Raw genomic sequence first — 25,457 nt, forward strand, 5'->3', positions numbered from 1 at the left:
TCAACACTGCATCAGATGGAGCTGCAGCCATGACTGGAAAAGTGAAAGGCTTTGTTTCTAGAATGAAATCAGTTGCTCCTCACATTTTAAATATACGTTGCATTATCCACAGACAGCATGTGGTTGCTAAGAATATTGGAGGACACATGGAAAATGCACTCAACACTTCCATACATACAAATAACATTGTCAAATCAAACTCTGTGAATAATAGATTTTTTATGCAATTCTGTGAAGATGAAGATTTTAAAACCCTATTGCTTCACATAGAAGTAAGATGGGTCAAAAGGCCTGAGCTTTGAAAGACTAGTGAATTTGTGGGAGCCATTAATCCACTTTTTCATGTTCAAGAGTCAGATGACTCATTACAACTCCAAGACAAGCTGATACAGCTAAGAAAATTTTGGAAAGACCTTCTGATGCCTCCCACACCCTCAGGGTTGGCACCCTCAACGTTGGCACACTGAAAGGTAGGTCTGGTGAGATAGTCGAGATGCTTGAACGGAGATGTGTGGATATATGTTGCATGCAAGAAATAAGGTGGAGAGGAGGATCTGCTAGGTTCCTCACAGGCAAGGAACGCAGGTACAAGATTTTCTGGGCAGGGAACACTGACGGGGTTGGTGGCGTGGGTATACTTATCACTGAGAAATGGGTAGATAAAGTAATTGAGGTAATCAGAGTATGTGACAGAATACTTAAGATTAGATTAGTGCTTCATCATAGTTTAGCATCCATTATATCAGCCTATGCTCCTCAGTCGGGGCTACCCGATGGACAGAAAGACCGATTCTATGACACTCTACTGCAGACTACCTCGTTGACGAATGACAGAGACCTTCTCTTTGTGGCTGGTGACTTCAATGGTCACATTGGACGACATGCTGGGGGCTTCCATGGCGTACATGGAGGCTATGGCTATGGCTCCCGCAACGAGGAGGGAACCAGGCTGCTGGAGTTCTGCGATGCAAATAATCTTATGATTTGCAACACTAACTTCAGGAAACCTACCAGCCACCTAGTCACCTACCGATCGGGCCAACATACCAGCCAAATTGACAACATCCTTGCAAGGCAAAGGGACAGATGGCTGCTTATAAATGCCAAAACCTTCCTAGGCGAAGAATGTACCCCACAACATAGACTGGTAGTTAGTGACTTTAAGATCAGGACTAGGAGGACAACTAGAAGACGACCAATATGGAGAAAAAGGATCTGGAAGCTTAAAGATCCTGCAAATGGACAGAGATTTAGGGACATATTACTTGAAGCCTTTGATGAAGTAGAAGGGGATAAAGCATCACAGGGGGTAGAAGACAACTGGACGTTTCTAAGGGACAACCTGCTGAGAGCCACTGACCAGATCTGTGGCTGGTGCAAAGTCCCCTCTCAACCTAGAATAACGTGGTGGTGGAACAATATTGTAGACAGGGCTATTAGAGAAAAGAGACAGGCTTGGAAGGTCTGGAAAATGGGGGTAGCAGGGAATTGTATCAGACTGCCAAAGGAGAAGCTAGGAGACAGGTTTATTTAGCCAGAGGGGAAGCAGATAAGAAAAAATTTGCCAATGTTCTGCGCCGTGAGGACCAAAGACTGGAGGTGTTTCGCGTTGCAAGACAGTGTGTGAGAGAGAATCGTGATGTGGTAGGAGAGAAGTGTGATCGCATGGAAGATGGTTCACTTGTGCTAAATGAGGATGCAAAGAGAGAGGTTTGGAGACGCCACTGTGAAAGGTTGCTGAATAAAGAAAATGAATGGGATAAAGAGAGTCTGCCGAATGTTGACCCAACAGAGGGACCAGCTATCCGAGTTGATAGTTCCTTGGTAGTTAAGGCAATTAGAAGCATGAAGACAGGGAAAGCCCCAGGCCCATCAGGAATCACTGCAGAGATGCTCAAAATGTCTGGTAGTGTCGGCTATAGCCTAGTCACCCGTATAGTTAATCAGGTGATACACAAAGGAGTCATACCCAATGACTGCTGTAGCAGCATAATAGTCAACTGCTACAAAGGTAAAGGTGACGCCCTAGATACAAATAATTACAGAGGTATCAAGCTGTTGGATCAGGTGATGAAGGTTACGGAGAGGGTCATAGCCCAACTAATTAGAGAGAGAGTTAGTTTAGATGAGATGCAGTTTGGGTTTGTGCCATGGAAAAGTACTACTGATGCTATATTCCTGGTAAGACAGCTGCAGGAGAAATACCTAGCCAAAGATAAGCCCCTGTACCTGGCTTTTGTTGACATGGAGAAAGCCTTCGACAGGGTCCCCGATCCCTTATCTGGTGGTCAATGAGGAAACTAGGGATAGATGAATGGTTAGTGAGAGCTGTGTGAGCCATGTATAGGGACGCTGCTAGTAAGGTGAGGGTTGGCAACGAGTACAGTGAAGAATTCCGGGTAGAGGTAGGGGTCCACCAAGGCTCAGTCCTCAGCCCCCTCCTATTTATCATAGTCCTCCAGGCAATAACGGAGGAATTTAAGACAGGATGCCCTTGGGAGCTCCTCTATGCTGATGACCTTGCTCTAATTGCTGAGTCACTATCAGAACTGGAGGAGAAGTTTCAGGTGTGGAAACAAGAATTAGAATCGAAGGGCCTTAGAGTCAATCTAGCTAAAACCAAAGTCGTAATCAGTAGGAAGGTAGACAAATCACAAACGCCTTCAGGTAGATGGCCCTGCTCGATCTGTAGAAAAGGTGTAGGTAGAAACTCTATAAGATGCACCAAGTGTAAGCTATGGACACATAAGAGGTGCAGCAATGTCAAAGGAAGGCTAACTAGGAAGATGGTTTTTGTATGTGGCAGATGCTCAGGAACAATAAACACTGAAAATGCTCTGAGACCAACTTCCGTCACTTTCCAGGGAGAAAAACTAGAAATAGTTGATAGTTTCCATTACCTAGGTGACCAAGTCAGCAGCGGGGGTGGGTGTGCTGAAAGTGTAACTGCTAGAGTAAGAATAGCTTGGGCAAAGTTCAGAGAGCTCTTACCTCTGCTGGTGACAAAAGGCCTCTCACACAGAGTAAAAGGCAGACTGTATGATGCGTGTGTATGAACAGCCATGCTACATGGCAGTGAAACATGGGCCATGACTGCTGAGGATATGCGTAAGCTCGCAAGAAATGAAGCCAGTATGCTCCGATGGATGTGTAATGACAGTACTCATACTCGGCAGAGTGTAAGTACCTTGAGAGAAAAGCTGGACCTAAGAAGCATCAGTTGTGGTGTGCAAGAGAGACGCTTGCACTGGTATGGGCATGTGGCGAGAATGGATGAAGATAGTTGTGTGAAAAAGTGCCACACCCTAGCGGTTGAGGGAACCTGTGGAAGAGGCAGACCCAGGAAAACCTGGGACGAGGTGGTGAGGCACGGCCTTCGAACTTTAGGTCTCACTGAGGAAATGACTAGAGACCGAGACCTCTGGAAGTGTGCTGTGTGCGAGAAGACCCGGCAGGACAAGTGAGACCATAACCCGTGGCCTTCTACATGGGATGGAGCCAGCCTACGTATGCATACCTTCCCTTCTTGCGACACAAAGCTCTACTTGTGAAGACCTGTTGAGGCAAGTGAGGATCAGAATCGAAATCGATCAATGGAAATTGCAGATGTGTTACCAGTGCCGGTGGCATGTAAGAGCACCATCCGTTCATGACCGTTGCCAGCGCCGCCCCGACTGGCCTCGTGCCGGTGGCATGTAAAAAGCACCATCCGTTCGTGTCCGTTGCCAGCCTCGCCTGGCCCTCGTGCCGGTGGCACATAAAAAGCACCATCCGTTCGTGGCCGTTTGCCAGCTCTGTCTGGCACCTGAGCAGGTGGCACGTAAATAGCACCCACTACACTCACGGAGTGGTTGGCGTTAGGAAGGGCATCCATCCGTAGAAACAATGCCTGATCTGACTAGGCCTGATGAAGCCTTCCAGCTTCACAGACCCCAGTTGAACCGTCCAACCCATGCTAGCATGGAAAACAGACGCTAAACAATGATGATGATGATGATTATACTTGAGTGATATTTTTAAAACAGTGAATCTGCTTAACTGCAAGGTAGAAAATCAGATTTGGTCACCTGTATACTGCTAGTATACATATATACTAGCAGTAAAACCCATTGTTGATCAGGTAATTACTTTGACTGTTTATCGAGAGCCACATTTAAAGTATTATATGTATAATTTACTTCTCCTGTATGTGTGTATTTTTATAAGAGAAAACCACGTAATAATTGAAGTAGAAGAAAGATTAATATCATACATGAACTTGTGTTTGTTTATGATAGCTAAGGCGGTGATAGACAGCTAATGCGTGTATGAATGCGATGCGATCTCTGCCCAGTATGCCGAAGTGAAGAATGCATTAAGTAAATAAAAAGCAAGCGATTATTAGAGAGAAATAGCCGCGTGCATAAACGCGATATCGCCGCTGAGATGACAGCTTTTCGATCGATCGCGTCGCCAACTCTTTGCTCGCTCCAAACGCTATTGCTCTCTACTACAAATCACTTGTCTGCACCCAACTTTATTACTAATATAATCATCATCGTTGTTGTCGTCATCATCATCATCGATTAGCGTCCGTTTTCCATGATGGCATGGGTTGGACAGTTTGACTGAAGTCTTGGAGAGCCAGCTGCTGCAACAGGCTCCAATCTAGTCTAGCATAATTTCTACAGCTAAATGCCCTTCCTAACGCCAACTATTCTGGGAGTGTAGTGGGTGTTCTTTATGTCCCATCAGCACAGGAGCCAGCTAGCGGGTCACCGGCCCCCAACTACGGTATTGGTTTTACTTGACTCAAGCATACTGCAAGCTTACGCATGTCCTCGGCATTCATGGCCCATGTTTCACTACCGTATAGCATGGCAGTTCACACACATGCATCATACAGTCCACCTTTCCCCCTTAGTGAGGGGCCATTAGCTGCTAGCAGAGGTAGGAGCTGAATATGCCCAGCCTATTATTACTCTAGTTGCTACACTTGCAGAGTAATCACTCCCACTACATACTTGGTCGCCTAGGTAGTAGAAAGTATTTACTACTTCTAGTTTCTTCCCCAGGCATGTAATGGAAGCTGTTTTCTGAACACCTTCAGTGTTTATTGCCCCACTGCATCTGCCACACACAAGAAATAATTTTCCCAGTTAACCTTCCTTTGATATTGCTGCACCTTTTATGTGTCCATAGCTTACACCGGGTGCATCGTATGGAGTTTCTGCCAATGCCTTTTCTACAGAGGAGTTTGTGATTTGACAGCCTGCACACTAACTAAAACTTTGGTTTGGCTAGGTTAACCCTAAGGCCATTCAATTCTAGACTTTGCTTCCACGCCCTAACCTTTGGCTCCAGTTCCAGCAGTGACTCTGCTATTAGTGCAAGGTCATCAGCATAGAGGAGCAGCCTGTCTTGAATTCCTCTGTTATTGCCTGGAGAACTATAATGAATAAGAGGGGGCTGAGGACTGATCTTAGGTTGACCCTTACCCCTACCCGATATTCTTCACTGTACTCGTTGCCAACCGTCTCCTTACTGTACATGGCTTGTACAGCTCTCAATAAACATTCATCCATCCCTAGTCTCCTCATTGACCACCAGATAGGGGATCGGGGGACCCTGTCAATGAAAGCCAGGTACAGTTTTATCTTGGACTAGCTATTTCTCCTGCATCTGTCTTATCAGAAATATAGCATCAGTGGTGCTTTCCCCTGGCACGAACCGAAACTGCATCCCTCCCTAATTACTTGGGCTATGACCCTCTCCGTGACCTTCATTACCTGATCCAACAACTTGATACCTCTGTAATTATTTGTATCTAATGCGTCACCTTTACCTTTGTTAGCAGTTGACTATGGTGCTGCTACACCAGTCATTGGGTATGACTCCTTCATGTATCACCTGGTTGACTAGGCTATAGCCAACACCACCAGATATTTTGAGCATCTCTGTGGTGATTCCTGATTGTCCAGGGGCTTTCCCTGTCTTCATACCCTTAATTGCTTTACCTACCAAGGCACTGTCAATTTAAATAGACAGCTGGTCTCTCTGTTGGGCCGGCATTCAGCAGACTCTCTTTCTCACATTCATTCACTTTATTTAGCAAACTTTCATAATGGCGTCTCCAAACCTGTCTCTTTGCAGTTCCGTTTAAAGCAAGTGAACCGTCACCCATGAGGACACATTTCTCTTCTAGGACAACGCGATTCTCTCTCACACACTGTCTGGCAACAGGAAAATACTTCAAGTCTTTGGTCATCACGGCGCAGAACATTGGTAAATTTTTCCTTATCTGCTTACCCTCTGGCCAAATAAACCTATCTCCTAGCTTCCCTTTTGGCAGTCTGATACAATTCCCTGCTATCACCGGTCTTCCAGTCCTTCAAAGCCTGTTTCTTTTCCTTACTAGCCCTGTCAACAACATTGTTCCACCACCACGTTACCTTGGGTTGAGAGGAGACTTTGCACCATCCACAGATCTGGTCACTAGCGCTCAAAAGGTTGTCCTCTAGAAACCTCCAGTTGTCTTCCACAGCTTTGAGTAATATGTCTCTCAATCTCTTTTTGCAGGATCCTTAAGCTTCCAGACCCTTCTCCTCCATTCTGGTCGTCTTCTGGGCATCCATTTAGCCCTGATCCTGAAGTCACTAACTACTAATCTATGTTGTGGGGTACATTCTTCACCTTGGACTTTTTGGGCATTTACAAGTAGTTGTCTTTCCTGTTTCCTAGTGAGGATGTAGTCAATTTGGCTAGTGTGTCTACCAGATTGGTAGGTGACTAAATGGCCCTGAATATGCTAATCGATTACCATTTAGTAATTATGATACTTCTACAATTGAAGATAATTTTAATAAATAATGAATTTATGTATTGTGGCATTTGATACTTGTCAATTGTCTACATTGTTCACATAAATGCCAGTACCAGGCAGAGGTGGTTTCCAGCAGTAAGAGAAGCTTAAGAATAAATAAATGGAAATTTGTCGGCAGAACAAAGTTAGTAACCTTACACTCTCAGTGTTGTGATGAGAGTCAAGGTACCCACTTGTGAGGAATGGACTGAACCGAGAGAGTGTATATAGTTTGTGTTATTTCATAGTGAAGTTCGAGAGTGTGGGTTGGTTTGTTCATTTGGAATATTTGTTGGTTCTTGAGAGATAGTTACGTTGTTATTGCTGCTGCATTATCTTATTTTATCACACTGATACCACATATTTCAGGCCATTATCGCAATAGTGGTGGTACTACTATATTGGATACAAACCATGTTACAGCATCTGGCAACAAAAGGCTCAAAGATCACGTAGCATGTAATTCACCTGCAAACTAAGCATTAAATCAGTTTAGTTATTTCGTGTTGCATATACGTTCATAATTACCAATAACTGTCATGTTCCCAGACAATTCTTAAGAACAAAATAAAAACTTTGATATACAGTGTCAGTTATGAGGGGATGATGTCATTCACCCGCTTGTTTCAGCCTGGCTTTTTTTGTCTATGTCATGAAGGAGGGTTGTGTGGGTGAATGATATCGTATACCAATATCAAAGGATTTCTGTTATTACTCGAATTGTTATTATGATTTTAGGATTGCAGCTGAAAATTGAACGTGGGTTCCCAAACAGTGCGTTACCACATATTGAAGTTTCGTAAGATATAGAGGTGTGGCAAAAATATAAAAGTTTTATTTTGTAAATGAAAATTACAAACTGAAATTCTAAATATACAATGCTTCATTTATTGAGTAAAGATCTCAATATCTAATAATTTGCTATAGTTTAAAAGGCTTACTTGTTACCCACGCTGTTTACAATTTTCAAACGAACGTTAAGCATGTCACAAAATAGCTGTCTACGTCACAGTAACACTATGCAGCTAATGATTTCAGATCAAAACAGACAATACGATTGGTTGAAATTCGCAGATTTAAACTACGTTTAAACTTACAAAATAAAATTTTCTCAAAAAAACTAGTTGAAACTAATGTTTTCTTTTGACACATTCTACCAGTATATGAAGTTTCAAATTATTTAGTTAACTAGAAAATTCTGTCCATCTTTTAGAAAAGATCCCACAAAATATATTTAATATATATGCATATATATATATATCTATCATACCTTCCTTCTTGTGACACTTGTGAAGACCGGTTGAGGCAAGTGAAAATCAAATCAAATCAAATCAAATCAAATCAAATCAAAATAGACAAAATAGATGAACATCAATGGAATTTGTATCTTGTGGTACCAGTGCCTGTGGCACACAAGAAATCCATCAGTGCTGTAGTCAGTGCGGTGGGCACATGACAAACACCATCCGATCGTGGCCGTTCGCCAGCCTCATCTAGCACCTGTGTCGGTGGCACATAAAACAACATCCGAAGACCCGGCAAGACTAGTCAGGCCATAACCCATGGCCCCTACCTGGGACGTAGTCAGTCCACCTGTGCATACCTTCCTTCTTGTGACACTTGTGAAGACCTGTTGAGGCAAGTGAAAATCAAATCAAAACAAATCAAAATAGATGAACATCAATGGAATTTGTATCTTTGTGGTACCAGTGGCACGTGGCACACAATAAAACCATCCGAACGTGGCCGTAGCCAGTACCGCATCGACTGGCCTCCGTGCTGTGGGCACGTAACAAGCACCATCCGATCGTGGCCGTTTGCCAGCCTCATCCGGCACCTGTGTCGGTGGCACATAAAAACACCATCCGAGCGTGGCCGTCTGCCAGCCTCGTCTGGCACCTGTGTCGGTGGCACATAAAATCACCCACTACACTCTCGGAGTGGTTGGCGTTAGGAAGGGCATCCAGCTGTAGAAACACTGCCAGATCTGACTGGACTGGTGCAGGTTTCGGGCTCCCCAGACCCTAGTTGAACCGTCCAACCCATGCTAGCATGGAAAGCGGACGTTAAATGATGATGATGATGATGATTATATAAGTATTTAGGGTAAAACCCAGCTGTATCCTCATTAATGTGTAATAGAGAATAAATAATACCAAAAACTTCTATTTTCCTGTTCTGTTTATATATATATATATATATATATATATATATATATATAATTAAAGCCGCAGTTTATCAAGATATATCTTCTTCCACATAAGAAAAGTTTTCGAGTTGAGTAAAAAAATGGCAGGAAGAAGCGCGTGGATATATACAACTGTATATTTTAATATGAACACAAAGAAACAGGGTTGTTGCCGCTGGAGGTGGGCAGGATGAGCAGGGGAACGCAGAGTGTCCTGTTGAGTGGTGTTGGAGATATGAGAGTACCAGGTACTCAACCACTGGTCTTTGTATAGGTACTCGTAGAGTAAACAGATGATGGTAATTGAAATACAAGTGGTAGAGACCATGGAGGAGAATCCAAAATTTTGCAAAAAGTTCCTCATTCGTTGTAGGAATATTTCTTGGTTCTTAAGATTTGAATCATTGATATAAAAGCAGGAAGTAGAAATATAATGCTGACAGGAAAATATAGAGTGTGCAGTAGTAGTAGGAGGGATGTAACAAGGATGGCTGTGTGACAAACCCCACTGAGGACAACTGGTGTGTTTACATCTCCGTAACTTAGCGGTTCGGCAAAAGAGACCAATAGAATAAGTACTAGACTTAAAAGAATAAGTCTTGGGCTTGATTTCTTCGACTGAAGGCGGTGCTCCAGCATGGCCACAGTCAAATGACTGAAACAAGTAAAAGAGTAATTGATCAACTCTGAATGTTTACTTCACAATCATGTGATTCTGGGTTCAGTCCCACTATGTGGCACTTTGAACAAGTGTCTCCTACTATAGCTCTGGGCCATCCAAAGCTTTGTCACTGTATTTGGTAGATAGAAACTGAAAAAAGCCCATCATGTGAATATATATATATGTCCATGTGTTTGCGTTTGTGTCTGTCCTCCACTACCACTTGACAATGGGTGTTAGTTTATTTACAGCCCCATAACTTAGCGGTTCAGCATAAGAGGCCGACTGAATAAGTAGCAGGCACAAAATGAAAAAGTAAGTACTGGGGTTGATTTGTTCGAGTAAATACCATTCAAGGCAAGTGCCCACGCATGACCAAAGCCCAACAACTGAGTCAAGTAAAAGGCTAAGACAAGCTTAGAGTAAAGGGGTTCCAGGATCAAGCATGTAACTATACACCACCTTGTGAGTGTAACGCTCTAGGCACATAAAATTTGCATATATAAATATATGACTTTTACTCTTTTATTTGTTTCAGTCATTTGACTGCAGCCATGCTGGAGCACCTCCTTTAGTCAAACAAATCGACCCCAGGACTTATTCTTTGTAAGCCTAGTACTCATTCTATCAGTCTCTTTTGCTGAACTGATAAGTTCAGCAAAAGCAGCATTGGTTGTCAAGTGATGGTGGAGGGACAAACACAGACACAAATAACAAATACACACACACACACACATACGCAAGACGGGCTTCTTTCAGTTTCCATCTACCAAATCCACGTACAAAGCTTTGGTCGGCCCGAGGCTATAGAAGAAAACACTTACTCAAGGTGCCACACAGTGGGACTGAACCCAGAACCATGTGGTTGGTAAGCAAGCTACTTACCATATAGCCACTGCTGCACCTATAAAGATATATGTCTTTTATCTTTTACTTGTTTCAATCATTAGACTGTGGCCATGCTGGGGCACTGCTTTGAAGAATTTTTAGTTGACTGAATCGATTCTAGTACTTATTCTATCAGTCTGTCTTCATTTTCGTTGTCCACATCGCTGGTGGATGAGTCAAATACAGATGTCGGCTGAAAGAACAGAAAGAAGAACGTTGTCAATATTTAATTGAAAAATCATTATAAAAACACAACTGGCACAATTAATCATTCATAGGTAATGGTGTAGAAGGAAAGGATAAAGAAGAACCACTCTACATTTGCCATTTTCCTTTCTTTCCAAATTTCATGCAGCACACTCACTCTCCACCACAGTATGGGTTAACAAATCCCAAAACATCTCCAACCCAATACTGTCAATTCCATCACATTCAAACAGTGTACACCAGAAATAGTTCTTATTCAGACCTTTTTCTTTTCTTTTTTCAAATATCTACAATCAAGCAAAGGTGTGGCCATGCAGAGTTCAGTCCCACTGCATGGCACCTCAGATACTCGTCTTCTACAATAGCCTGGGTCAACCAAAGCCTTGTGAGTGCATCTCGCAGATGGAAAATGAAAGAAGCTTATCATGTGTGTGTGTGTCACTAGGAGTTAACCATGAAACATCTGTCTGCTAAGAGTCCATCATACATCTATTAACTAAGAGTCCATCAGACACATCTAGTCTCTGGGAGTCCACTACATCTTGTCACAAAAGAGTCCATCATACACAGCCAGCCACCAGAAGTTAATCATACATTTAGTCACTATGGGCTCCTCATACATCTATCTAATAAGAGTCCAAGATACACATCTAGCCACTATGGGTTCCTCATATTTCTATCTACTATGAGTCCAAGATACACATCTAGCCACTGGAGGTCTACCATACATTTATCAACTAAGAGTCCTCCATACATCTAGTCACTATGAACCACTTTTAGCCACTAGGAGCTGTACATGGGAGAGCATTGCCACTAGAATAAGAATAGCCTGGGCAAAGTTCAGAAAGCTTCTACCCCTGCTGGTGACAAAGGGCCTCTCGCTCAGAGTGAAAGGTAGATTGTACGATGCATGTATATGAACTGCAATGCTTCACGGTAGTGAAACATGGGCCGTAACTGCTGAAGACATGCGTAGGCTTGAAAGAAATGAAGCTAGCATGATTCACTGGATGTGTAATGTCATGTACTACGGATGGATGAGGAGAGATGTGTGAAGAAGTGCCACTCCCAAACAGTTCAAGGAATCTGGGGTAGAGGTATACCCAGGAAGACATGTAATGAGGTGGTCAAGCATGACCTTCAAACGTTGGGCCTCACAGAGGCAAAGACAAAAGACTGAAACCTGTGACTGAGAAGACCCAGCAAATAAAGTGAGTTCACAGCTGTAACCTACACCAGTGTCGCATAACCAGCCAACTCAAAAGTACCTTGGATTGTAGGGTGACATGCCATGCTTGAGGAGACCTATTGAGTCAAGTACATCAAAACCAAAATCAAATGCCGGTGGAATGTAAAAAGCACCATCAGAACGTGGCCGATGGCAGCGCTGCATTGACTGGTTTCCGTGCCAGTGGCATGTAAAAAGCACCCACTACACTCTTGGAGTGGTTGGCGTTAGGAAGGGCATCCAGCTATAGAAACACTACCAGATCAGACTGGAGCCTGGTGCAGCCTCCTGGCTTGCCAGACCCCAGTCGAACCGTCCAACCCATGCCAGCATGGAAAAAAGATGTTAAACGATGATGATGATGATGATGACTGATCCAGTTTGCAATTAGTACTATTTTATCAACTCTCTCCACCCCCACCCCAAAAAAAGGATGAATGGTTAAAGCCAACTTGGTGGGGTTTGGACTCTAATAATAACTATCCTTATTTTGACACAAAGCCTGAAATTTGAGGGGTGGAGAGGTTGATTACACTGATCCCAGTGCCCCACTGGTATTTATTTTATTGACCCCACACCCCGCCCCAAACAATGAAAGGCAAAATTGACCTCAGGAGCATTTCATTCCAAACAATAATAATCCTTTCTACTAAAGACACAAGGCCTGGAGTTCGGGGTCAAGGGGCTAATTGATTACATCAACCTCAGTGTTCCACCAGTACTTAATTTATAGATCTTGAAAGGACGAAAGGTAAAGTCAACCTTGACGGAAATTGAACTCAGGGTGTAGCAGCAGACGAAATACCACTAAGCATTTTGCTTGGCATGCTAACGATTCTGCCAGCTCTCCGCTTTACCCCAAACAACAACAACAACAACAACAATAATAATTAAAATACCTTATTTTCACAATTAGCACAAGAACATGAAGGCAAACAGAACGCTGTCTTCTTGAAACATGGGCAAACTTTGGATTTGCATTTACTGAGTAAACACCTGCAACTTTTCAACTGAAAAAGAAAAACAAAAAAAGTTCTAATGAGAAAAATATATCTCCTCACTTCAGAATTTGACAATTATTCCCAATATGCTTTTATTGCTCCACCCACTTACACTTGATATCTTTTAACCATTCTCTCCACTTACTCCCAATAGGCTTTTACCTCTATCTATTTTCTAATATTTGTGTTTCTCCACCCACTTTTCCCAATAGCTCCCCAACACCATGTCCATATACCCCCAACACCATGTCCATATACCCCCAACACCCTCTCACTTCTCAACCCACATGCTTTGGATATCTTTTCATTTCTCCACCTATACATTCCTAATACCCTTTCATCTTCCTACCTTTATCATTCTTCGAATTCTCTGCCCTATCACTACTCCTTAATCTCTGCCCTTTTTGATATCAAACCCTTTTTTTTCAAGTCATATGTACAAATTCTAACCAACTCTAATAACATTGCAAGTTTAACTTGCAAACAATTGCCTAAAAATATTTAATTTCACAGAATATTGCAAACAACACAGTACATACATTCATTTAACCCTTTTGTTACCAAATTTCTGTTGAGATGCTCTGTGTTTCTTTCAATTATTTCAGATATAACAAAGAATTTAGTAAAATAACTTAGTTATTATTAAGCTAGTGTTAGGAACATAAATTGAGACTAAGGTTTGGCGGAAGATTTTAATTCAAAATTTATGGCAACAAGACATTTGTACCACAGAGCCAGAGGCAGTTTCAGCTGGGTTGGTATCAAAAGGGTTAAACGAATATTATTTATCAAGAATAATCCTTTTAATATTACAAAACTCAGTTAGATCTCCAGAGAAAATTTTAAATTCCAACAAGAAAATGTCATGAAAGCTGGTACTGGACCCTTTCCCAATACGATAATCTATGGTCGTTTCCCCACAACTCTTGCTGTACGTTGCTGGAACATTTCACTACCAGGAAAGCAATTGTCTAGGATTTCCTCCTTATTCAGACATTAATTTATATCTGTACAGAGCAGAGGTTCTCAAAGAAGGTTATCCCACCTCCAAGGAGGTGCAGTGAGGTAACATAATAAACATACTAAATTCTACCAATAGTAGTAATTATATTATACATAATAAACCTAGTAATGGTTATTAAAATAAAATGAGACCTCATCTGGTACAGGGAAGTCACTAACTTGTATAATGTAAATTTACAACTTGTGTCTTTATCAATTTTTTGATCCTTTCACTGTTAAAAGCTTATACAATCCACTTTTAGAGTAAGATTATCATCTCTGTTCAGTTAAGTAAGTTGTGATACCTCAAACATCACTTAGATGAGAACTAGGCATAACAACTACTTAAAAAGGAGTGCTAAAAAAAAAGTTAAGAACCAGTGGTCTTGAAGGGTCTGCAAGAGAAAATGGGCACCAAGCATTCTTTTCTGACTCAAGTAAATTAAAAAGAAAAGAAATACCATTTTCGTTATTTTCTCCTCTATCCTTTACACTGTGAAGTGGGGGGGGGGGTAAGGAATGCTTTTAGGTTGTTTCTTAATCTAAACAAAAAGTGAGCCAAGAGAAATAATTGAAGCCAGTAGCATGTATATGTACATTGTAGACAAATATGGGTATATCAAATACCATACAATATAAATTCTTGATTTATTAAAATTCTCTGCTTCTAGAGGATGTGCCACAATTACCAAATAGTAATTTAAGACCAGCACCATGTGAGAAGGGGAGATAATCTAAACTACCAAAACTCCTCCATTTACTAGTATTAGACCTTAAGCATCCATCATTTGTGAAGACTGACTCAAGCCATAATTTCATAAATTATGACAAATGGAAATAAGCATCACATAAAACTGTGTAAATTACAGAAAAAAAAAAAAAAAAAAATCACAAGCATAAAGAATTCCTGACAGAATGTGTGTAATAGCCAGAGTTGATTACAGCCAAATATGAAGTGTAAATTTTGAAAAATTCTAAACTCACAGGTTTTGCTTGTTTCTAGGTCACTTTCATATAAGGTGTGTCGAATTCCATCGAGCTATCAGGGTGATAGTCTGGGTCATTATCTAAAACATCTAGAGTGTCAGGAACAAAAAAGGTCTAAAAAGAAATAGATATACAAAAATAGTCAATAAATATGAAAATTTAAACTTTTATTATCATTATTTGATATATACTTTCCAAATTTAGTCTTTGATAACGAATTTTTTTATTTAATTATCCATCCATAGATAAATACAGATGTAGCTGTGTGATTGAGAAGTTTGCTTCCCAACCAATTTTGGGTTCAACCATACCTTAGGCAAGTGTCTTATAGCCCCAGGCCAACCAAAGCCTTGTGAGTTTATCTCCTAAGACATAAACATGAAGAAATATCAGTGTGTGCAAGTGCCTCTCTTAACATCACATGATTGTTAAAACATTCATTTCCAGTATTGTGCAAAAATATGCCTGGGCTTGGTGAAATATTAGCTTGCTTAGAAAAGGCAAAGGTTTGTGACAGGAAGGGCATCCGGTCATAGAAAAATCTACCACCATAATTCCAGTCCAATTCATGCAACCAAGAGAAAGTGGATGATGACATCTAAATGCTGAAATTTTGTCATCAAAATATCATTTAAAATCTTTAAGCCCCAAAAGACTAAATGACATAGTAAAGTGGCATTAGTCACAGACACCAGTCTCCCTGGGACATAAAAAAATTAACTTCATTTCTAGTACAAAAACATTGCAAGGAGTCTATTTTTTAATATATCACACAATTCAAATTGTAATTAATATCAGCTAAGTTGAAAAATAAGAAATATTTGAGGAAATATTTAAACCTTAAGCATTTAAACTAGCCATATCCAGCAAAAATATTCTACCTGTTCTAAGTTAAAACTGACCAGATTCAACCTCTCACACGTACCTACAATGTCATTCTAAAAATATACAAGCACCATTGAAGTCTTGAAGCCATGAAATAATGCATGATTAATTCCAAAACAATGTGAAGAAAGAAGCAATAAATTGGACAAAGGTGGCGAGCTGGCAGAAACGTTAGCACACCGGGTGAAATGCTTAGCGGTATTGCGTCTGTCGTTGCGTTCTGAGTTCAAATTCCGCCGAGGTCGACTTTGCCTTTCATCCTTTCGGGGTCGATAAATTAAGTACCAGTTACGCACTGGGGTCGATGTAATCGACTTAATCCGTTTGTCTGTCCTTGTTTGTCCCCTCTATGTTTAGCCCCTTGTGGGCAATAAAGAAACAAATAAATTGGACAAAGAAATTTGAAAGCTAAACGGTTAAAAGAGAAACAGAAAAAAGAAAAATAACTACTAACATTATGTGCTCCGTGTACACCATTTGGCACTGGGCTCTCTTCTTCCTCTGACCCATTTTGCAGTTGTTTTAGTAAAAACGATATCTGTAATTTAAACAAATTCAAACTTACCATTTGTTAAAAACTGCCACAGACAACATCTACATCTGTCCTCTCTATACCTCAAATCTTTCAACTAGCACAAAGCCATACCATCTTAAATGCCACTCTCCCTATCCCAGTTGAGGAGTTCTTGGCTTGCAGGGTACTAGGTAGTCATGTCAGAGCTTGTACCACATAAAAAGCACCCTGTACACTCTGTAAAGAGTTAGGAAGGATATCCAAACAATGAAAGCGAGCATGGGTTGGATGGTTTGACAGGAGCTGGCAAGACCAAGAGCAACACTTGGTTCCATATTCTGTTTTGGTATGGTTTTATCATCATCATCATCGTTTAACGTCTGGAAAACGGACGTTAAACGATGATGATGATGATGAAACCATACCAAAACAGAATATGGAACCAAGTGTTGCCCTTGGTCTTGCCAGCTGTTGTCAAACCATCCAACCCATGCCAGCACGGAAAATGGATATAAACTGATGATAATGATCAAATACAGGTATGGCCATGTGGTTACAAAGCTCATTTTACCAACCATATGGTTTCAGGTTCAGTACCACTGCACAACACCTCAGTCAAGTGCCTTCTGCTACAGCCCCAGACTGAACGATGCTCTGGGAGTCAGAAATTGCTAAGAAGCCTATCATGTGTGCTCACCCACACTGCTTGACACAATCAGTGTTTGTTTCCCCCATACTGTGATACACACCAGATTCTAAGTGGGTAGATTGACCTGTTAAAAATAACAGCCACATGTCCCAAAAGAAAAGACTCATTGAGTTATGTAGTCCTACATACAAAATGATAAGGTTCAGAAACGGTGTTATAGATTACGCCTAATCGAAAACGATCACAGCCACATCATCCAAACAGACCATACGAGCTTAGCTGCTCGTATATATATATATATATATATAATCGTTTTCGATTAGGCATAATCTATAACAACATTTCTCAACCTTATCATTTTGGGTCCCCTGCTATATGAACATTTCCTGACCCCACCCTGTCAGAAAACAGCTTCTAAATAACTGGTTGTTTTTATGGCGAAAGAAAGAGGGGGAATTCCATTAGAAAAGTTTTAATCAATTTTCTCAGTAAGTATGGGGACTAGGAAAAAAATACAAACTGCATTCCAATCTATGCACCTGTCCCCACATGTGAGCCATTTTTCACGCGAATCCACCAAGCCGTTTGGCTGTGAACCTCAAGACAAGAAAGAATACAACGATTGCCCATGTCCAATTTATATTATAGATAACATGGCTGTGTGGTTAAGAAGTACACTTCTCAAACACGTGATTTTAAGTTCAGTCCCATTGGGTGGCACCATGGGCAAGCATCATCTGGACCATCCAATGCCTTGTAAGTGGCCTAGATACACAGAAGCTGAAACGTGTGTTAGAATGTATGCCTGTACAAACATGTATGCTCGTATCTCCTTGACTTGATATTGCATGTTAATCATAAATGCTTGTTGTTGTTTCACATAGCAGCATGTTTCATTTCCAATATTCTGCAAGAACATGATTGGCCATGGATAGATATAATACCTTATTTGAAAACAGGTGAGAGTTGGCAACACCAAAGGGCGTCTGGCTGTAGAAAATCTGCCTAAACTAAACTTCGTCCAACTCATAAGAACGAAAAAGTGAACAATAAAACAATGATGATGATGACGATGATGTAATAACAATGAGTTTAAGTTTGTGCTTTTTTTTTTTTAATTTATCTAGTTTCAGCTCATGAGCTGTGGCCATGCTGGGGCACCAACATTTGTGCACACATACATATGTAAGTACTTACATGTGTTTTCGGATTAATAATTTAAAAGTTACCTTGCTTTCATATTTCTGCTGCAAGTCCACAAGACTTGATTCATGCTGATTTTGTAATGATTTCACTTTCATTTCACTTGAGTCTTTCTCTTTGATAGCTTCCACATAATTATTTTTAAGGTCTTTTACAGTAGACTTGTCATTATTGTGGTCAATCCGTTCTTTGATACTCTGCATGAAAGAGATTTAATTAATGTGACTGCATGAGAATATGAAAAATTACAAGACATTAATTCACCTGCAAGTGACATTGCAATAAATAAATAAATAAATAAAAAACCAACAGTCGAGTGGACTGTGTTAAAATCTGTCTTAAAGGAACTGAAAACTTGAAGTTAGATGGAAAATTATTGCCATTCTAGCTATATATAAATATTTACTTCAATAAGAAGCATGTTTTGTAGAGAACTACTAAATTGTGAGTGAATATATATATATAGAGATAAATAAATAAATGGAGTTAAATGCAGATGTTATTAAAATCATTAAAGATTTCAATAACACCTGCATTTAACTCCATTTATTTATTTATCTATGTTATATAAAAACATTTCACCAAAACCTGGAGTTTCTACCTTTATAAGTAGGCTGTTATATCCTTGGTACTTGTGTGAATTTTTGCTACCCTGGTAACTGTTTATTTATTTTTCCCATGTTATTTGTAAACAGTGAAAAAATACACATACATTTATTTATATATATGGCATGTTAAGCACACCATTCAAGTGTGATCATTACCGCGTCGCCTTACTAGCACTTGTGCTGGTGGCATGTGAAATATTTGTGCGAGGTCGTCGCCACTACCGCTGGACTGGTTCCTGTGCAGGTGGCATGTAAATAGCACCATTTGGGTGTGGCCATTGCCAGTACCACCAAACTGGCCCTCATGCCGGTGACACGTAAAAGCACCCACTACACTCTCAGAGTGTTGATGATGATGATATATATCCCCTTTTAACTTTTTAGCATTTACATTGGCTACATCCAGCTCAAATATTCCACCTATTTTATGTGGAGGATCAGATCCAACTCATATAGCCTGCTTATTTTATGCTCAGATCTGGCATATCACACCAAACTTACAGTGCCATTCTAACACTAAACAAATACATGATTGATTCAACACAATGTGGATAAATAAGCGTCACATTGGACAGAATAATCTGAAATCTAAACGGTTGAGATAAGAAAAATATAAAAATCTTACCTTCTCAATTAAAAAGTTCAAAAGAACTTTAGAATCGTTGATGCTACGGATTGTTTCAACACATCCTTTGAATTTATCTAAAAGAAAGAATTTGTCAAGATTTTAGAGAAAAGGTAAAATATTAATGTCTGCAATAAATATATGTAAGAAAAATTAAATTTATAGAAAGAAAAAATTATGACTGGAATAACAAAAAAATAAAAGAAATCAGAATTAATTCTTACCATTTTCTGCCTCTTGGATTTCTGATTGAAGAGTGGCAATTTGAACATTTCTATAATATATGCGAAATAGTATTGAAAATAGCAATAAGTTTAAGAATATAAAGGAATTTAGATTCATATTACATATCCACAGAATTATGTATAAGCAGGCATGGCTGTGTGGTAAGAAACTTGCTTCCAAACCACATGGTTCCAAGTTCAGACCCACTGTGTGGCACCATGGGCAAGTGTCTTATACTATAGCCTTAGGCCAACCAAAGCCTTGTGAATGGATTTGGTAGACGGAAACTGAAAGAAGCCCGTCGTATATATATATATGTATATCTACATGCATGTTTTGTCTCCTCACCCCACTCCACAACTGGTGTTTGTGTTTACACCTTTGTAACTTAGCAGTTCAGCCAAAGAGACTAATAGAATAAGTACCAGGTTTTAAAAACAAAAAAGTACTGGGGTTGATACAGTTCAATGTGGTGCCCCAGCAACAAGATTTTTAAAAAAGGCATCAATTTCTGACAGAATATTGGAGAATGACTGCTTATTTTGATGGTAGCCCTCATTCACAACTACCAAACAATGTCAAAACAAGGACACACAAACACAATGGTGCATTCCAGAAGTTTTGAGATTTTTTCAGGAGCGACAATTGTAACTATATTGCATTATTGAATTTCTGTATATCATTATGATACATCTAATAAGCTGACCTGCCACCAACTTTTTTTTTTTTTATTATTCCAGATTGAAGGAGATGGCTGTAGCAGTATTTTGAACACACCCTACAAAACACTGCTGACTGGTTTGCAGAATACAGTTGAGACATGACCATTTGGAAGCTTACCATGTTTTGTGTTAAAACTAGGCAAAAATGCTACAGAAAATTATGAAATGCTCCAGACTGGTCATGGATTAACATGTATGAGCTGAGCATTTGCTTTTTGCTGGCACAAGTGCATCAAAGCTCTTTAAGGTGAGGAACAATGACAAGAAGCATATAGTTTGGAATTGGTGTAGCAAGTGAACACAGGACTATTCATGAAGATCTGAACGCGAGTAAAATTTGTGCAAAGCTTGTTCTTGAGGTGCACACTGATGAACAGAAGGAATAAAGCATTGGTGACAGCAGGGAGATGGTTGAGCTCATTAACTCCAAACGAAGAGCACTTGAGTCTCAGGTGAGCTGTGACGAAATCTGGATCTACTGCTATGATCCAGCGACCAAGAGGCACAGTGCCCAATGGAAGGCCAGAGAAAGCAAGTCCACCAGGAAGCTTGTTATGATCCCTGCTTTTCAAAAGCAACAGCAAATAGCATCATCTACATCCACTAGGTTTCCTCAACAAAAAGTGCCTTGTGGTGGTTTGGCGGGATTTAGGAAGAGATTTTGTTGCAAAATGCCAGAGCACTTTCCATCAGGACAATGCACCAGTCCATAATTCTATCCTGGCAGAGATGGACATCAAAACTGTCCCTCGCTCTCCGTGCAACCCAGACCTTGCTCCCTGTGACTTTTGGTTGTTCCCCAAACTGGAGGAAGCTGCAACAAGGGTCCTGACATCTTCACCCTGAAGTTCTACACAAAGGGGCTGGAGAGTTGCAAGAGCATTGAAGGGAGATGATACTACTTTGAAGGAGAATAGTGTTTTGTATTTCTTTGAAATTAATAAGTGTCCCTCCTAAAAAAGTCTCAAAAATTCTGGAATGCACCTCGTAGTTAGTTTACTAAATTCTTCATCGGTTTTGAAAACAAAATGGAATGAAAACAATACATTTTAACAGAAATATAGTAACATTAGCATTCAGAAAATTAACATACAAACACAAACCTGTCATTAATTTCATCAGTTAACTTTATGATACTAATGTTCACCTCCTTTGGACTGCCATCACCATCAGTTGTTATACGTTTCTGAAAATGGAATTCATTAAAATTTTTTTTTTAATTTTTACATAAGGTGCAGCTTGGCTGTGTGGTAAGAAGTTTAATTCCCAACTACAGGATTTGGAGTTCAGTGCCACTGCGTGCCATCTTATGCAAGTTTCATCTATAGCCATGAACTGATGCATTGAGTGAATTTGGCAGATGCAGACTGAATAACCCCCATCATATTAGCGTGTGTGTGCATCTTTGTATTTGTCTCACCACTACTACTTGACAACCAGTACTGGTTTGTTTACATCCCCATAACTTAGCAGTTCGACCTAAGTGACTGACAGAATAACAGGCTTAAAAAAAAAAAAAAAAGCACTGGGATTACTTCATTCAACTTAAACCCTTTGAAACAGTGCCCAAGCATGGCCGCATCCCAGAGTGTGAAACAAGTAAAAGAATAAAAGAAAGAATCACTGAGACAAGTGGAGAAGTTTAAGTATCTCAAGAATACAGGGAAACATGAAGCTGAATGGGATGCTAGAATTGCAGGTGTTGGCACAATAATGTGCCAGTTCCAGTGTCTGATCCTCCGAAGGGAAGAAACTGGTTAAAAGAATACAAAGTAGCCAAACTCACTACTTTCATTTTGGTTTCCATGCCTAACCTCCCCTATGGTCATGAATGCCAGGTAATGACCAAAAAGAGTAGAATTGTGAATGCAATTAGCTGAAATGGGATTCTTCCAAACATTACTCTTCAGAGTAAAGTTACTTGACAAGATGCATAACTCAAGGGTTCAGGGAGTCTCTCCCTCCTTCCCTCCAGGCTGAGCTGTTGCTTCTCTACATTGGGAGGTCACAGCTCTGGCACCATGGACATCATCATCGTTTAATGTCTGCTTTCCATGCTGGCATAGGTTGGACGGTTTGACTGGTGACTGGCAAGCCAAGAGGCTGCACCAGGCTCCAATCTGATCTGGCAAAGTTTCTACAGCTGGATGCCTTTCCTAACACCAACCACTCCATGAGTGTAGTGGGTGCTTTTTACGTGCCACCAGCATGGGAGCCAGTCAGGTGGCACTGGCAATGGCCACGCTCAAATGGTGCTTCTAACATGTCACCAGCACGAAGTGAATGTTACAAGAAAGAATCCCAAGATGGATTCTTCAAGCCATGCCAATTGGCAGGGGACCTATGGGTAGACCAAAGAATGAGTTGGTTGAATAGCATCCAATGCCAGTTCATCATATTTGGTAATCCTGCTGAAGCATGTTATTTTGGTTACTTCTGATAGGACCCTATGGAAGGGATGCCTGAGGACTCTACCTCCAAGATTCTTCTAGAAATAGCAAGTGGAGAAGATGAATGAATGATTGTTCTACATATTTTAGCAACACTAACAACTTTTCATGAAATGCTAGATGGGATCACTTCATTTAAATTTCTCATTCTCTTCCATACAGATCTTTATACCTTAAATTCCTTAATATAAATTTTAAACTTTATAAGTAAAATTATAAACAAAAAACACCAACCTTTGTAGGTGGATCTGAATTTTTCAAGCGCCTCAACTCCAAAGACAAAGTTTTTCGGTCTTCAACCAAATTCTTTAAGTGGTATTTTGCTTCCTGGACTCGAACTTTCACTTCCAATTCTTGTTCCAATAGTGTCTAACATTATATAAACATGATTATATGTATTACTTTCTTGTCAAAAACATTTATGCATAGACATCATCATAAAGGAAATGATCCTGAGGTAACTCCTGATTTATAATGCTTTTTATTGGTTTATATATTTAGTTATCATTGAAACAATTACAAAAGAAAAAAAGCTTTTACAATTCTAAGTAGTTACACCCAAACTTAGTAACGATTGTAAGAAGTTACACTTTGTTTTGTCAATATAATCAAATTCTCTACTAGATGTGTGTGTGTATGTAAAGAAGAAAAGTGTATGTTGGTAGAAAACTTCACTATAGGTGGAAACTATTGGTATTAAACAAGAACATGGGTGTTTAATAACCCTTAAATTCTTAACATTTTTCTCTGTCATGTTTGATACAATAATCATGTAAAGCCTTTAGTAATACAAACATTTTATCTTTTTTTCTTGTTTTTGTTACTCAATCGTATAGATAAAAACACATCAGAGATTGGAAAAAGACATTTCTTAAAGTATACATAAAAGAAGAGATTATATATGCAATCATAGAGGAACAAAGATAATAATGATCATCCTACAAGTTATACATTAAAAAATGAAACAAGAAACAAAAAAAAATTATAACTGGATATTAAATAGTTAATCCTTAAGCATTTAAATGAGCCAGATTGAATATTTTACCTGTTTTATTGTCAAACTGGCCAGATCTATCCTCTCACACCCACCCTACAATGTCATTCTAAATATAAACAATTGCATCACTGAAATCTCAAGGCTACGAGATAACACATGACTAATTCAAAACAATGTCAATAAATAAGTATTAAATTTGACAGAGTAATCTAAATGCGAAAAGGCTTTTTGTTGTATTCTTATACTCAAATTTAGCCACACCCACTTTAACTGCTAGAACAAGCGACAAAATCACCAACAAATCACAAATATCGATAGGTTAAAAAAAAAAAAAAACTCCAAATGATATGGTTCACAGTTAGAATTCCTTTCATCATCCATTTATTCAATCAAGGTTGACTCGGGGTTAAATATCAAAGTTCCTTTCACAATCAGGAGAGGAACTAAATTACTGAAATTCCTTTTACATTCATACAAAATTCAACAAAAACAAAACCCATCATGCCTTTAATTTTGTTGCATTTGCACTAGCGTCATATCTTTCAAAATTATTGTTGCGATCATTCCTGACAAGAGCTTGCTTCTTTAATGCCTCTTTTAATCTTTTGTTTGCAACTGCAGCCTACATAGGATAAGTATTTTACAAAATAAGAATTGTATCATCTTATCTTGTCTTGGTTGTGTGCTAAGAAGTCTCGTTTCCTACCACATGGTCTTGGGTTCTGTGTGGCACTTTGGGCAAGTGTCTTCTATTATAACGCCAGGTAACCAAAGCCTCGTGAGTGGATCTAGTAGGTGGAGACTGAAAGAAGCCCACATTGTGTGTGTGTGTGTGTGTTATCTTCAACCACTGCTTGAAAACTGGTATTGGTTTGTTCATGCCTCCACAATTTAGCACCTTAGCTAGTCTAATGGAGAAGTACCAGACTTTAAAAATAAGTCGGTGGGCGGCGGGGTAAATTAGTTTAACTAAAAGCTTTCAATGCAGTGCCTCAGCATGGCTACAGTCCAATGACTGAAATAAGTAAAAAAACTTTTTAAAAGTACAATTCTTTTTTTGTAAAATACTATTCATATGTTAATCTCATAGTCGTGCACATTAGAACGAAAAAACAAAAAATGAAGGAAAATTTATGAAGAATAAGTCAGAAACCTCTTCAGATTTCCTTTTAAGTATGGCCTGCTGCTTTTCTTGAGCTCTTTGTAGCTTTTGGATTTCAAATTGTCTTTTTCGGTCCTATATAAATAGAAGATAAAATAGTATAGATTTTTTTTAAATAATTAAAAATATTAAATACATTAAATAATATTAAACAAATACGGATCTAAAATTTCCAAGTTACATGCAATAAGCTGTATTATTCACACAATAGAAAAAGAACAAAAATAAGAAGAGTAAAAAAAAAATCTTACATTCTGTAGAAGCTTGTTAACTTCCACATCTTTTTTCATTTTCCAACTACGGTAAACGCCAGCTTCTTTCTTCATTTTCTTTATGAGATTAACTCGGTTGGTTTTCAGGATCTAAGAAATAGAACCACAAAACTATAATGGGGGGACATTTATTATTACTTGT

At 39.6% G+C, this 25,457-nt stretch overlaps 1 protein-coding gene across 2 annotated transcripts; it reads right to left on the minus strand.

Moving 5' to 3' along the window:
• Positions 1–8,433: 8,433 nt before the first annotated feature.
• LOC115221643 (chromosome-associated kinesin KIF4A-like) lies at positions 8,434–25,419 on the minus strand. Of its 2 annotated transcripts, none has more exons than XM_036510754.1 (12): positions 25,295–25,419; positions 25,035–25,118; positions 24,387–24,503; positions 23,119–23,253; positions 21,538–21,620; positions 19,712–19,761; positions 19,488–19,564; positions 18,281–18,451; positions 16,343–16,426; positions 15,001–15,117; positions 13,008–13,023; positions 8,434–8,444 (listed from the first exon to the last, which is right to left on the minus strand). In XM_036510754.1, exons 1-10 carry the CDS (start codon positions 25,367–25,369, stop codon positions 15,016–15,018), a joined length of 978 nt encoding a protein of 325 aa, XP_036366647.1. In that variant the 5' UTR covers positions 25,370–25,419; the 3' UTR covers positions 8,434–8,444; positions 13,008–13,023; positions 15,001–15,015. The 2 variants fall into 2 exon arrangements, 1 of the variants encoding a protein (XP_036366647.1); XR_005002804.1 differs by lacking the exon at positions 8,434–8,444 and adding an exon at positions 10,616–10,771 and having other exon boundaries at positions 12,913–13,023.
• Between the last annotated feature and the right edge of the window lie 38 nt (positions 25,420–25,457).

The sequence above is a fragment of the Octopus sinensis genome, linkage group LG18 (genome assembly GCF_006345805.1).
Source record: "Octopus sinensis linkage group LG18, ASM634580v1, whole genome shotgun sequence".
NCBI lineage: Eukaryota > Metazoa > Mollusca > Cephalopoda > Octopoda > Octopodidae > Octopus > Octopus sinensis.

Excerpts from the sequence above, each read along its gene's own strand:
- LOC115221643 (XM_036510754.1), bottom strand. The coding sequence starts at position 25,369 with ATGAAGAAAGAAGCTGGCGTTTACCGTAGTTGGAAAATGAAAAAAGAT. Across the intron at positions 19,565-19,711 it reads AATCCAAGAGGCAGAAAATG|ATAAATTCAAAGGATGTGTT; the intron begins GTAAGAATTAAT and ends TCTTTCTTTTAG. Across the intron at positions 18,452-19,487 it reads TGAACTTTTTAATTGAGAAG|AGTATCAAAGAACGGATTGA; the intron begins GTAAGATTTTTA and ends TCTTTCATGCAG.